At 31.3% G+C, this 15,845-nt stretch overlaps 4 protein-coding genes and 1 non-coding gene across 5 annotated transcripts; 3 read left to right on the top strand and 2 right to left on the bottom strand.

The window, feature by feature from the left end:
* Positions 1-1,125: 1,125 nt before the first annotated feature.
* Positions 1,126-1,198, bottom strand: TBLA0Etrna7T. Its single transcript has one exon. It is a non-coding gene; the product is annotated as a tRNA-Thr (tRNA).
* Positions 1,199-3,132: 1,934 nt separating this feature from the next.
* Positions 3,133-8,352, bottom strand: SIN3 (transcriptional regulator SIN3; the record flags this gene model as incomplete). The annotated part of the gene is made up of 1 exon (XM_004180841.1): positions 3,133-8,352. One exon carries the CDS (start codon positions 8,350-8,352, stop codon positions 3,133-3,135), a length of 5,220 nt encoding a protein of 1,739 aa, XP_004180889.1.
* A 779-nt stretch (positions 8,353-9,131) lies between these two features.
* Positions 9,132-9,488, top strand: RPB11 (DNA-directed RNA polymerase II core subunit RPB11; the record flags this gene model as incomplete). Its single annotated transcript, XM_004180840.1, has 1 exon — positions 9,132-9,488. One exon carries the CDS (start codon positions 9,132-9,134, stop codon positions 9,486-9,488), a length of 357 nt encoding a protein of 118 aa, XP_004180888.1.
* An 819-nt stretch (positions 9,489-10,307) lies between these two features.
* TOP1 (DNA topoisomerase 1) lies at positions 10,308-12,947 on the top strand (the record flags this gene model as incomplete). Its single annotated transcript, XM_004180839.1, has 1 exon — positions 10,308-12,947. The coding sequence occupies one exon, from the start codon at positions 10,308-10,310 to the stop codon at positions 12,945-12,947; it is 2,640 nt and encodes an 879-aa protein (XP_004180887.1).
* Positions 12,948-14,423: 1,476 nt separating this feature from the next.
* CSI2 (Csi2p) lies at positions 14,424-15,371 on the top strand (the record flags this gene model as incomplete). Its single annotated transcript, XM_004180838.1, has 1 exon — positions 14,424-15,371. The coding sequence occupies one exon, from the start codon at positions 14,424-14,426 to the stop codon at positions 15,369-15,371; it is 948 nt and encodes a 315-aa protein (XP_004180886.1).
* Between the last annotated feature and the right edge of the window lie 474 nt (positions 15,372-15,845).

The following is a 15,845-nucleotide window of genomic DNA, read 5'->3' as shown; positions in this document are numbered from 1 at the left end:
ATTTATGGTCTTTATTATAAATAAAACAGTGGATATACTTTTTTCAGGATAAACGAGTATAACGTGAATATACGTTGCAAATAAAACCCCCAATTAGATAATTCATTGTTACCGAATGGAGTATTAAGCATGAGAGGCATACAACTCTTGTGAGGTTAATTAGGTGAAAAATTCTCACCTAAAGACGATAATGAATTGGCCCCTCTTGTCCAAAAAAACAACGTATAAATTGCCAGTATTTTATTCAACACCTAATCTTTGTATTTTATATACTTCATATAACTTTTATTCCTTCTTAAAAGTGTGAGATGTTTCTATACCATAAAACACTTACTATAAAAAAGAATTATTCTCTAAACTATGACTGACAGTAATACTAATACAAAGAATTCTAATGTCATACAATTTTTGATAACATCTTTTACATACTTTATAAACACATATATTCATTTACAGAATATGCTCTTTCTATAGTAAAATAAAACAAGCTCCATTAGGGTTAAAGAACCTTTGCCTTTTATTTATTATTCCCTTAACCATGAACTAACATAAGAATGTGAAAATTAAACTCTTAATAAAAATGTCTTTTAAGAAAAATAAGAAAAAAAACTAATAATATTATTTTCTAGTAATATGATCAACAAGTTGTAAAAATATTATTCTTTCATAAAATATATTATGAAATTTTTACTATTTAGAATTTTTACATTTTGTTTTAAACCATCAAAATTTTGTAATTGAAAAAATCCAAATAGCATTAAGAAAAAAGGAAATATATTTTTCTTTTTTCTTTTTCTTTTTCTTTTTTAAATTTTTAAATATCTTATACAAAATATTTAACTAAAGCATAAAAATAAAGGTCATTATAAATAAATTACTGTTAATTATAAATGCATTATAATTTAACCATCAACTCTTGCCTTTTGAGTTCTAGTAAAATATTTCTTCCTTAAATATTATAGATTATATATAAAGAAAAACATTATCTCTAAATATATATATCTCAATTAATTGATTTTAATTGCAAGATGAAGAACAAAATAACAAGAAATAAGAATTTACTATTATACTTTAAAATTAGTATAGTCACGTGACTGTAAATAAAAAATTTTCAAAAAAATAAATTGCTTTCAACCAGAGTCGAACTGATGATCTCCACATTACTAGTGTGGCGCCTTACCAACTTGGCCATGAAAGCGCTTTTCTCGAAATTTGTTGTAGTCATCTCAGGAAAATACTAATAATACTATAAGGGCTTAGGGTTTACACAAACCTGAACTATTCTTGAGTTATTGGACTTTTACACTAAAAGCTAGAGTACCACTTGTACTTAAATAATAACTTGTTTTTCTTATAACTATAAACTTATGAATTCTTGATGGATAAGTAGCCCTATTTATACGTTTTCAAATAGAACTATTTATCCTGAATATTAGTTTATTAACTTGTCAAGCAATTGCACAATTGCATGATATTACGACCCATAGTCATATAATTGTGTGAACGCACGACTGTACGATTGTATGACTCGTAGTCATAGGATTACGTGATCGTTTGCTTAAAGCCTAAACTTGAGAACATTACTTTTTATTGTTTACCATATGTCTACAACAAAATTTGTTGTATTCCAACAAGTATTAACGTGTCAACCAAGACACATAACTCATGTGCTGAAGTCCAACCTCAGAAACAACCTGTTCACAATATATAGACACGTTGTCCAGTTGTCATAATGTTATCATGCCAGTCCAATTTCTATATAAACTCGTCTAATTCCCATTAATGTCTAACCTTTGTCTATAGTTCTATGTATTCCGGATATATAAAAGAACCAAGTTATTTCGATCTACACTCTATCTGTAATACCACAAAATTTGTTGTAGACGAGATCGACTTTATACTCATCTACAAGTTGCTAACTAGAAATTTTACACAACACTGAACAACTGCTAGTTGCATACCTGTGAATATCGGTTCGATGCATAATCTCTACTAGTTAGCCAGCATTACTCAAACTGTGTACTCCTACTCTTGTAAGTAAGTTTATAAACAGACCATTTAAAGTAAGATGAAAAAGCTGGCATTGACCTTTGAAAAGTATTTAAAGGCTAGCTTTTCAGACTTAAGCCATAAAATTATAGTTCTTTTATATAGTTATTCAGTTTAAAAAGAACAACAATTATATTCGTAAGTTCGAAGGATTAACTGGTATTAAGTTAATAGATTGTAAAGTTAAGTTTTTGTTAGTTACTGTTTAAGTGTATCGTACTCCTAAGTTGGTTTACAACAAAATTCAGAGTTTCTTGAATAAATGATGAAGAAGAAAAATATCTAACAAAAATGAAATGTTAAAACCTTTTTATCTATTATGAAACCTTGTCAAAGCTTTCTTAAGTCTAATTTAAATAAATTTGGCAAATATTTATTACTGTTATTTCTCTTTTCGAGCACTCATTATTCATAAAAACCATACATTTTTTTCTACAAATAGCTTATAACCGCTATATAATATCTGGACTCATTATTGGCTATTTAATATATATTTTGGAAGTTTTTTTAAAAATATATGACTACTTTCTTCTTCATTTTAACCCAGTTTTAACTTTCTTTATTTAGAATTATAACGATTTTTCAACTTAAAAAAATAAAACCTCTTTTCAAATGACAATTTCCAATTATTTATTCATTATTTGAGTTTTAGTTATAAAAAATAAAAATAATTATTATTAGTTTATAACATATATATTAATTAGCCAACTTCTAACCGATACAATTGATTTTTGTTATGAATTTCAATATTCAATTACCTCTGTAATTTATATTACAAATATAGAAGATAAATTCAATTACCGACTCATGACCATTCTAGTCTTAAATACGTTAATTTCAAATTTAAATATGAAAAATATTTGATAAATAAAAATAATTTATTTACTTCAACACAGAAGTGTTTAAAATAACAAGCATTCATATTTGTTTTACTCAAGATAATTATGATAACCTACATCTTTTAATCCAAAATTTATTGAGGTTATTAGCATTTTAATGTTAAATAAATATTATTAGATTAAAAACTATATTATAGAATTACAGAATTTATTCTTAAATGATGCAATTTAAGTTAGAGAGCTATTAACATACTGTAGACTCATTCCCTACTTCCTCAGCAGTAGTATCATTTCCACGCTCCTCACCATCTGCCTTATCATTAGGCACCCCATTTGCTGATTCAGTGACAGTAAATGTTTTCATGGGGCTAATTTTGGATATATCAGTTCCGTTTACATCCTTCAAGATAGACTTTTCTTGATAGCCTTCTAGATTACCATTATTACTCAAATGATCCCATTTGGATTCAATAGATTCCATTTGATCTTTAGATATTGCCCTTTTCCAACCCATCTTGCTATTCAAGAACTTTTCAACCGTATTTTTTAATTTAGGCATGGTGCCATATTTACTATCTTGTGTTAATTTAACAGGGAATTGATTCAGAGATTTACGTGAAAATATATCAAAAGAACCCTCTTCAATATTTAAACAATAGTTCTGAGGATCGATTTTAATTTTTAGTGTGGATCCAGAAATACCTTCTGGTGAATACTTCATTAAGGACTTCGTTTGCTTTTGGTCATCTGTTTCTTCATCTTCATATAATTGTTCTTCTTCAATAATACGCTCCAAGAAAGGAATTTGAATATTTTCTTGAAAGATACCTTCAGTAGGATGCGATAATGCATATGAAGTTATATAGTATTTCCATTTTTCTTCTAAAGTTTTAGCATCCTTAACGGTTAAATCATCTAATGCAATGTATTGAATGCAAATATGTTTCGTAGTGTTATTATATTCTATACGGAACATATTTTCGTTATGTGTCATCCTTGCACGAGTTTGAAGACGATAAAGAATTTGGTCTTTGGAACTTGTGCTATTCTTTGTTCGATCTTTTTCAAACAATGCCATTATTTCTGTTGTCTTTAAATCTGAAATAATGGTATGAGCGTGCTTAACAAGGGCCTGTGTTACTTTATCCAGGGTATAAAGTTTAAATGCTTTATTGTTAAAAGCTTGTCTCAAACTTTCTTCAAACCATTGATGCTCTAAGTCACCTAAAATTAGTCTCTTACAAAGAACTAATAATTGCTGATATACATCACCTTCTGAAAAATCTAAACCCATCTCAGTTAATTGGGTCGATATTAGATTCAAATCCTTTGCAAACTTCGATATTTTTCTGCCACTGATTTCTCTAGACACTTTATCATTCATTTGTTTTATTTCATGAAGTCTTTCATACATGGTAGTTAAATGACGAATAAAGATATACATATTTGTATTTGAAAACATATTAAATATATTTCTATGCATAATTTCACCTTGTGCGTTAGCTTCTTCAACCAAAGTTCCTAATAACCATGGCTTTTTGGCTTCTTGTCTTAATAATTCTTCTTCTTCTAAGAGTTTTTGATCATCATGACGATTACCATGACCATCAACTTCATCAGAATCATCACCATATTTTAATCTCTGGTATTTAGTTCTTTGTAAAATATCTTCTAATGACAAAGTAATATCCCTTGAAGTTCTCTTTTTAGAATTTTCTTCACCATTCTTTTGCTTATCTTCTAGTTTTTCATCATTTTTTTCAGTTATATCTCTTTTTGAAATAGCTTCCTTGATTTCCTCTAACGGAATGGAGAAAAATAATGAAGTAAAATATTTCATAAAGTCTATCAGTCTTTCCTTTTCAGGATTTGAATAAGTAGAAGTATGCTCGACAAATATTTCTACAAAACTCAATATATCAAATATGATATCTTTATCCGGCAAATTGAAGTCTAATTGACTTTTTGGCTTTGGAGTTAGCCAATGCATTCTTTTATGAGTTTGATCGACCTTAATGCTACTAATTTCCGATATTAATTGTTTTGTAGTTAATAATTTTTTATCCGCTTGCTTAAATGTTAGTCCTAAATGATCTAATGACTTAAAAAATACTTTTTGTTCCAACTCTCTCCAAACTTTATTCCATTCACGTTGGGCTCTTCTCCATTCTTCATCTTTTTGCTTTAATCTCTTTAAAACTACAGGAACAGCAATAGCAGGATATTCATGTAAAGCATCTATAATTTCAAAACCTCTTTCTTTATCATATACTTTTCTAATGACTTTTTTATAAATTGTGGAAGTAGTGTGACCTAATCCATCAGGCAATTTAAAATTACACTTTTCATTTTCAGTCATATTTGCAATTTTACTAGCGATAGTTTCTAAAGTTTGAATAGTTCTTAAATTAGATTCAATATAAAAATCATACTCATGTACTTTCTTCTTCAATCTTAAATAAGGTTTCTTCGTATTGATTTTTCTATGAGCAATAAAACCAGAATCTTCAGATGCCCAAACTGGATGACCTACCCATTCGTCATTCAATATTTCCCAACACATTTCATCTCTACCGGAACAAGGCATTAGAGTATCTGTCTTTGGTAGTTTTTTATAACTTGGTCCACAAGCTTCACATAAATCTAAATCCAACTTATGTTTTTCATGAACAATATTTTCAATATGTTTTGGCTTTTCAACATATCCGACAAAATTCTTAAACCAGCTGAATAATTCTTCATTATCGTTAAGATAATATTTTATTTTCTCCACTAATTCATCAACCTCTAGTAGATCAACCGAGTACAAATTTAAGACCTTCAAAAATTCAGCATATATAGTTTTATTACCAATATATTTCTTTACCTTATCGAAGAAATTTGTTTCTTCAACTAAAGGTAATGTATCTTCAATTGGTTGAGTTGGTTCAGGAACAATAGGTACTAAACTTGGGTCTAGGTCAATTTCAGGCCTAACTGCGTTTTCTTCATACATGACTTGCTGTTGATGATCATTTATATCTGGCGCGATATTATTTTGCATTTGAAGTTGCATTTGCATTTGCATTTGCTGTTGATGAGACTCCGCTTCAGCTTGTGCTTGTGCTTGTGCTTGTGCTTGTGCTTGTGCTTGTGCCTGCGCTTGTGCTTGAGCCTGAGCCTGTGCTTGAGCTTGAGCTTGAGCTTGAGCTTGAGCCTGAGCTTGAGCCTGGACCTGAGCCTGAGCCTGAGCCTGAGCCTGAGCCTGAGCCTCTGCGTGCAGTTGTGCTTGAGTTGGAGCATGCATTGTTTCAGGTTGTGACCTCAAATCAGATACTGGGACAACTTCAGGATGGACATTTTGATACATAGTACTTTGCTGAGGAATTTGCTGCTGTTGCTGTTGATGTCGGTGCTGTTGTTGCGCTAATTGATCATTATTAGCATCGAATCTTGAAGTAGGTACAATTTGTTGAGATTCCTGCTTTGGGAAGACGCCATTAGGCTGAGTTGAAAAACTACCAAGAGGAGGTAAATTTTGTGCTTGAATTTCAGAATGCGGAGTTAGATGTGGTTGTTGTTGGTTAAATCCATTTGCATACATGAAATTTTCTTCTTGACTAGTAACAATAGAACCATTATTATTTGCAGAAGAGTCTGGCAAGAATTTTTTAAAATCTTCTAATAAATCTGGTGCTTCTTGGAATAATACAGTTACTTGTGAATACACTTCATTAATTGGCTTTTGTTCTCTTTGGTAAGTTTGTAGAATTTCCAAAAAGTGTTTATAAATATAAGGCTGGTTTGCAAATCTGTTTTTAATTTTATTAACGTAACTTATAGCTTGACTGAATTCTACATCTTGAGTTCTTCTTTGCTCAGGTAATTCTTGAAGCGGTGGCGAAACAGAAGACACCATGGGAAATTGTTGAGTGGCGGTACCAGCTGTAGCAATAGGCGGAGTAGTTTGGCTTTTTGGAGTATTCGTGTTTGGTAAAGCAGAAGCAGCAGATATAGCTGCATTTGCAGCAGCATTCATATTAGTGGGTTCTACATTTGATGGAACTGTGCTAGATATAGAGCCAGAAATAGGAGCTGAGTCATTGACATTAATCAATTGTTGTGGATGGTGTCGCTGCTGCTGTTGAGATTGTTCTGTAATATTTGATGGTCCCATAATTCCTGATATCGAACTTACTTTACTATCTACGTTGCTGGCCGATGCAGTAGTACTTGGTTGGGGTAAAGAGTGTTGAAGTTGATGGTTTTGATTTTCAGTTACAGAGGTCTCTAAAACTCCTGAAACGGTAGTTGTGCCCATTGGCGTTATTACTGTAATTGGCAAGTTTGGATTTGAAGAACATTCAATTCTATAACCTTGTGGTAAAAAAGTGTTAAACCCTTGAATCAAAGAAGGATAGTCATGAAATAATGAGGAGACTCTTGCAATTACGCCTGGAGTATCAATTGCTTGAGATTTAAAATCTTTCATTATATCCAAGAAATGATTATAAACATCTGGTCTTGAATTAAATTGAAATTTAACTTGCTCTAAATACGACAAGGCATCCTTAACATTCAAAGGTCTGTATTGATTATCTTCCTTTGGACTGTCTTGTGTGTTATTAGGCATGGTATTAGCAGTAGTAGTAGCAGTGGTGGCGTCAGTTTCTTGATTAAGATTGGAAACAGGAATCATACCCATATTTGGTTTAATATTTTTGTTTTCTTTGTTAGACATATCAAGTTTATTAGAGTTGCTTTGAAGACTTTGTTGTTTCTGCTTTTGCTGCTGGTGAGGTTGCATATTTTGAAGTAAATGCTGCTGTTGTTGCTGTTCTTGAGGTTGCTGGTTTAATAATGGTGATTGAGAATGAACAATTGGTGATGCAGAATTCACAGCAACCGAAGGTATAGTTGGATTAGGATTTACCATGGAATTGATATTAGAAGTACTATTAGTATTTGTATTTATAGTAGCATGGGAATTTGTCGGCGAATTTGAGTTCACAATACCGATGCTTTTGTTTGATAAGGGAGGCAAAGGATTATCAAAACTAGAAACCTTTAAAGGATTTGACTTAGGCGTTGGATTACTATTATGCCTTGATATACCAGAGGTATTAGAATTCATTATACCAGTATTCATAGAGGTCATATTTTGCGAAGGAGAGATAGAAGGGTGTTGTAGTTGTTGATGTTGATTAACCATAACATTTGATTCTACATTCAAATCAGAAATTGAAGGCAATCTGAAAGGCTGTTGTGATGGCTGTTGTTTAAGTACATTTGAAGCTAGATCATTTGTTGTGGCAACACTTGGAACATTGCTTGTGTTTAAATTTGTAGTAATTGAATTAGTGCTAGCTGGATCACTGTTGCTTGTAGTGGCAGAAGTAGTGGCATTGACAGCAGCGGAAATAGATGCATTACCACTACCGTTTCTATTGCTTGATTCTATATTAGTATTATTATTGGTGGACATTTGATGGGAAATTGATGGATATTAGTATAGTTTATGATGGTTTCTTGGTACTTAATCCTAGATAAAGTTGCAGAATTTTTTTTACCTATTGTTTAAAAAAATAAAGTAAATATAATCAATAGAATGTTAGTGTACGAAAAAAACCCAAACCCAAAATACCAAAGAACGAAAAAAGAAAAAAAGAAAGATAAAATTATGATTTGAACTATGATACACTCCTCTTGAGAAATTGAAAAATGACGTTTTAAAATTCAAAGAATACTTAAGATAATAAAGGAAAACGGTCTATGAAAAATATTACTTTCAAACCTTGAGATCAATCAACGGCTAAATATAAAAAAAAAAATACTAAATCTCGAAGATACAATCGTTAGAGCTGGTAGAACAATGGTGAAAGTTAATATACTCTAAGCACGAGGAGAGATGAAGTATCTTTTGGTGTAAAGCTTGGTTTTGAGTTGATTTATTTATGTTAAAATAAAACTTATTGTGGAAAATGATAAATACTGTTCTGTAAGAAGCAAATAAATAAGTAGCGATTATTTCACCAATTCATTTTAGCAAAGGGTTCGTTTTTTTCCCTGGACCAAGTTTTTTTTTCTTTCCAACACCGGGTAACGATGCTTTTGGAAAATCCAAAACATAAACTGAAATATCACAAATGACAAAGATATACAAATGATAAGAATATGAAGTGTTTGTCAAAAGAGCTTTGGTAATTAGGGATTGCCCATGCAAGAGTAGCTTCGTGCCCACATATATCTACATAGCCACTTACCATGAATGCTCCAGACAGATTCGAATCCTTCTTGTTGGGTGAAGGAGAATCCAAGTTACAAATAGAACCAGATACCAAGGCTCCCAACACTGTGGTCATCACGTTTGAAAAAGAAGACCATACCTTGGGTAACTTGATCAAGTCTGAGTTGCTACACGACCCTAAGGTGCTTTTTGCCGCCTACAAGGTTGAACACCCATTGTTTGCTAGATTCAAAATGAGAATACAAACTGTGGAAGGGTACGATCCAAAGGACGCTCTTAGGAAAGCATGTAACTCCATTATTAAAAAACTGGGGATATTAAAAACCAACTTCGAAACAGAATGGAACTTACAGACTTTGGCCTCTGATGATTAATCGTCTAGCAAATACATCCAACACACCAGCTCTCTTAACGACGGCATCGACAGGCAGCTCCACATACTACATACATATGCTGCTATGTAGAGACATAAACTATATAGGTACATACGCTGCTATGTAGAGACACGCTGCTGTGTAGAGACATACTGCTATATAGAGATATACGCCATCATGTAATATAGACTATACCCATGACCATTCGTCACACAAGTTATTATTTTTTTAGCTATTATTATTCTCATCTTTTTCGCAAAAGGGCTAGTGGCAGTAGTGCCTTGCTCTGTCATGTACTCAACACTTTTCTTTTTACATTTTACAAACAAAGATATCTATTTGCCCATTTTCAATTCTTATCTTTTGTTAAGCTTTTTTACGTGTTTGCTTCTGTTAAACTAACGGAAAGTTCGAAATATATATACATTTTTTCACACCGAGAAAAAAGGTTTTTTTTTTTTTTCAGACAAATTAAATTTCCTAGTGCAAAATTAACTACTTTGGAGTTAAACCTATTCAAGTTTAAGAAAAAAAAAAAAAATTGATCAGACTGTCAATCTAATTAACTGACTTAAAAACTTCAATATATTTTTGCGTTTCAAATTTCAAATATAGTAATTTTTAGAGAATATATCTCCGAATTTCAAAAGAAAAATACCTAAAAAATAAAACCAATAGATAATAATAATTTACGTCGTCTACTTTTTTTTTATCAAAATTCTCATTTCATATTTTAAAGTTCGAAAAATTTATTTTATTTTTTAGTTGTGTAACTAGTATCAATTTGAGAAACTTATCATTACTTTTGTTATTATACATATGACTACTGGGTTGGAACTAAAATCGAAACCAATTCCTTCAAAAGGCTTATCAGCTGATGAGGATGATGAAGACGATGATATTCCCCTTTCGATAAATTTGAAGAAAAGATCCCATTCTAGAATTGCCTCCAAAGAAGATGATGACCAAGATAACGAAGAAGAAGAAGATGATGATGATGAAGATGTTGTTTTAGCAAAGAATAATACATCATCCAAGACTTCAAGAGCGTCTACAAGAAAGAAACCAAGGAAAACACGCATACAATACAATGAAGACGAAGACGAAGATAAAAACACAAATGATAATGATGACGAAGATTATGGTGTCAAATCAGAAATAGACAGTGATTCTGCCTTATCTCAAGGAAGTCAATCTTCCGCCACTACAGTCACTTCATCAAGTTCTAAACCGTCACCAAAAAAAGTAAGAAAAACTGCTTCTACTACAGCCTCTAAATCCAAGACCAAATCTCAAACAAAGTCTAAATCAAATACTAAAGTTAAGAAGGAAGTCACTACTACTACTTCTAAAAAAGTTAAAAAAGAAACTACTTCTACTTCTAAAAAAATTAAAAAGGAAACTAAACCTAAAAAGATAAAAGTTGAAAATGATTCACAAATAGCACAGGATACTGAAGAATATAAAACTTTAAAAGTATCCAAGGTTAAAGAAGAAAATATTGATGAAACTACCACAGATGAAAATGATAATAAATATAAATGGTGGGAAGCAAATAAAGATGACGATGATACCATTAAATGGACCACTTTAAGCCATAACGGTGTTATTTTTCCTCCAGACTATGAACCTTTACCTTCTCACGTCAAATTATATTATGATGGGAAACCTGTTGATTTACCACCTTCTAGTGAAGAAGTAGCTGGGTTCTATGCTGCTCTATTAGAAACTGATCATGGTAAAAATCCTGTATTTCAAAAAAATTTCTTCAATGATTTCTTGCAAGTTTTAAAAGAAGCTGGTGGTACTAGAAATAACATTAAAATTAAAAAATTTGAATTATGTGATTTTACTAAAATGTACGATTATTTTGAATTGAAAAAACAAGAAAAGAAAGCTTTAAGTTCACAAGAAAAGAAACAGATAAAATTAGATAAGGAGAAATTTGAAGAACCTTATAAATTTTGTATGCTGGATGGTAGAAAAGAACAAGTAGGTAATTTTAAAATCGAACCTCCTGATTTATTCCGTGGTCGTGGTGCACATCCAAAGACCGGGAAGTTAAAAAGACGTGTTTTCCCTGAAGATGTTGTGTTAAATCTTGATAAAGATTCAAAAACCCCAGAACCACCTGAGGGACATCAATGGGGTGAAATTAGACATGATAATACAGTTCAATGGTTAGCCATGTGGAGAGAAAATATTTCAAACTCTTTTAAATATGTTAGATTGGCAGCTAATTCTTCATTAAAGGGTCAAAATGATTTGAAAAAATTCGAAAAGGCAAGACAATTGAAATCTCATATCGATAATATTCGTAAAGATTATCGTAAAAATTTAAAGAGTAAAGTTATGTTGGATAGACAAAAAGCTGTGGCAATTTATTTAATCGATGTATTCGCATTAAGAGCAGGTGGTGAAAAATCAGATGATGAAGCTGATACTGTTGGTTGTTGTTCTTTACGTTACGAACATATTACTTTGAAACCACCTCAAACTGTTGTATTTGATTTTCTTGGTAAGGATTCTATTAGATATTATCAAGAGGTCGAAGTTGATAAACAAGTATTCAAAGATTTGACCATTTTTAAGCGTCCACCAAAACAACCGGGTGATCAATTATTTGATAGATTAGATCCATCCATTTTAAACAAACACTTACAGAATTACATGCCTGGTTTAACAGCTAAAGTTTTCCGTACATATAATGCTTCCAAGACAATGCAAGACCAATTGGATCTAATACCCAATGAAGGTACCATTGCTGAAAAGATTCTAAAATATAATGCGGCTAATAGAACTGTTGCTATTCTATGTAACCATCAACGTTCTGTTGGTAAAAACCATGCTGTATCTGTTCAAAAATCTGGAGAAAAAATTAGAGAATTAGAATGGGAAAAGATCAGATTGAAGAAGGGTATTTTACAATTGGAGCCCAAAGAACTTAAAAAGGACAAAAAATATTTTGAAGAAATTAATGACATGAAAGATGATGAAATTCAGACAATTATGAAAGCCATTATTGATAGAGAAATTGAAAGATGTCATAAGAGATTTGCAAGAGAAAATGATAAAAAGAAATTCGAAGGTGAAGAATTATTAACTGAAGATGATTTAAAGGAATGGCTAGATAAGATTGAAGAGAAAAAAGCTGCCTTTGATAAAGAATTAGAAACAGGTATAATTGAATTAAAACCTTCCTTGAATACAGTAGAAAAACTTCGTGCTCAAATCGAAAAATTCGAAAATAGAATTCAAACAAGAAGTGTTCAATTAAAGGATAAAGAAGATAATAGCCAAGTCTCCTTAGGTACATCCAAATTGAACTATATTGATCCAAGGTTAACAGTTGTCTTTTGTAAGAAGTATGGCGTTCCAATTGAAAAACTATTTACTAAAACTTTAAGAGATAAGTTTCAATGGGCCATTGAATCTGTTGATGAAAATTGGAAATTTTAATCTCTAATTCAAAGCACAATATTGAAAAAGATGAAGCAAAAACATGACTAAACTATTAGCAAACCATTTTGATCAGACAATCGGTCAAACCACCCCTACCCCCTCCCCCCCCAGCATCCAAATCATTGATTTATCTAATTACGTTAAATATCCAAACTATTTTATTTATTTATTTATTTATTTTAATGTTCATTATCTTTACGCTATTTAATCATCTATTCCCCGCTCTATTCTTATTATTCAGGAGAATCAGAAAAGGCCAGCCTTGTCAATTAATTAATTTTTGTTCAAGTTATAGATCAGTTTCAGCTCTATACGATTAATTAAATATTATTGATCAGTTATGTAGTCAATAATTCTTATCATTGCAGTAAAATGTCGTAAACTATAAAACCATTAATGAGGGGGTCAAAATGATTCGTTTCATTTTAACTGCCATTTAACTTTTTGACACCAAACACTTGGGCCCTTTAACATTCATTGACCAGCCCTCAATTAATCTAATGGTTACCCAAGCATAATCTAAAAAATATAGAACTTGCATTCTTCAAAACTAATCAAGTAATATTCTGATCATGGACGTTTCTAAAAATGAACTATATAGAAAGAGGAAATCATTATTGTAAGTGATTATCCAATTAGGCAAGTCAATTTATTTTTAAAACAATACTTTCTTCATCTTGTAAAGTTTTACAAATTCTTCATTTATTATATTATGCCCCTTAAAGGTAATTTTTTCATATAATAATTTTCGTGGCTGAAAAATTGTCAAAAAAGTCTTCACTCACGAAAAATCTCGCTGTTAAATAATTGCACCAGCCACTCGAAACGCGAAAAAAAGGCCATTCTGTTAAGTTAACGTGTAGTTGATAATTAAATCGGATGCAAGCATACTTGAACATTATTGGTATCTAAATTTAATTCAATGGCTGAAATATTGATAATGACAAGGAGGAGTTTTTTTAGACTTAGATAGTGCTGTAGAGTCGATTAATTTAATGGATCTACAGTTTCCTGCTTGGTGTGTGACATGGTTATTTTTGGCGTTCTGGCCCCGTAGAAACAGCCAATAGTAATGGTCAAGATACCAAATTTTTTTCATCTAGTATCATAGAATACCATAGAGCTCTATTAAGAGAATGAAAAGAAAAATAAGAAGAAGTTGTACCATTTATATATATATCATTGACAAAAATGTAAGTGTAAATATGCAATTTAAGTTTCCTTTTATTTGCAGAAGAGATCTTTTCTAAACCCATTTTTATTTTGTCTTTTAATATATTTTATCAACTTATGTAGTATAGTTTCTATATATAACCACATCATTAACCAATTCACTAAGGAGAAAAATAAAATAAAAAGCTTTTAAACACACGAGCATACTTTACCATTGACAATATTTAAAAAAACCCAAGTCATCTCCAGTATATACATATAAATATCAAAAAAATTAAAAATAATAAAAGCATCTATACAATGGCCTTACCGAAGCTAAATCTACCCTCGTTGAGTTCCACAAACTATTCCACATATTCAAATACCAATATCCCCTCTACGAAGGGTAATGTCCATATTTATCAACCTAAAGTGATTGATGGTACAGTATTCATTGCGTTTGGTGCATGCTTAGGTTTCATATTTCTAATAATATTATCTCTATGGGCAATATTAACGTTTAAATCATGGCAATCAGCAAGGTCTGAATATAAGCGCAGAGAAATCGAATCTAAATATCAATTCGATCCATTTTACATATCAAATAATACCAATCAAAGATCTACCCTTTCATTGTTGGGAAATGAAAAAAATAATATCTTCATGGACCCATTAAGCGGAATCTCTACATACGAAGATCTTGAAGATTTTGATACTTCATCGTCTTCATTAACCACTTCTTCATCTTCTAACTCATCTCCTTTCCATAGTGACATTTCTGAAAAGATTTTGAAATCTCAGAAAAGTAGTGGGGGTAATAATAGTAATACTAGCACACTTATCGCTGGGAATGGTAATGGTCCATATGGGTTACATGCCAGACAAGATTCAATGTTCATTTCTCCAACTGAAATTTTACAATCTGAAGCTTGGAATTCCTCTAATATCAGTTTGGATTCCACTGTGGACACACTTACTGGAAATCAATTAAAAAAGACTTCTTTACCAATTATCAGTAATGGTAGTATGAATAATAGTTTCCAAAACTTCACTGCTCCATCAGATAAGAGTTCGTTCCAATATATCCCAAAGAGTTCAATGATTAATCTAAGTACTACTTCTTTTGCTAATAGTCCAGCACCATCGATACCAACATCAACTGGCCAACCAACCACTGGGACACCAAACACAAACAAGACTAGCAACACTTCTAACAGCAAGCACAAGAGAGCACCAAGTATGATGTTAGACGACCTTCTAAATGAATAATAATTCTCATCTTGAACAAACAATCTAACGCATACACATCAAATATAAATTTCTTACAATATACTACTACTACTAGCATTTCACGTCTCCGATACTTATTAGTATTGAAAGAAGTATACTGATAAACACACTCACACATGGTCCATATTCGTCTATTTTTTCTATATCCTCTTCCAGTATCAGTATCTACATTATCTATATAGATTTCCTTACCTTTATTATATAGATTTAACTGACATCTTTGTATTTACAATTGTATTTACTTGTTTTTTTATATATATATTTTTCTCAATCCATTTGCTGACACCAATTTTTTACTGACGTGTGGCGAACTCCGAACCGGCTTTAGCGGAGCGTGTCTTTTTATTTAATTTTCTTACTCATATATTCCTTAATACTAGCCCCAGATTAGCACAAGATCAGCACAAAGGGCGTCTATATAAGAAACACGAAACTCAATTAAAATATAAAAAT

This window comes from Henningerozyma blattae, chromosome 5 (genome assembly GCF_000315915.1).
Source record: "Henningerozyma blattae CBS 6284 chromosome 5, complete genome".
NCBI classification, from domain to species: Eukaryota; Fungi; Ascomycota; class Saccharomycetes; order Saccharomycetales; family Saccharomycetaceae; genus Henningerozyma; species Henningerozyma blattae.
The sequence above is the reverse complement of the archived record's forward strand: the minus strand, read 5'-3'. Positions and strand labels throughout refer to the sequence as shown.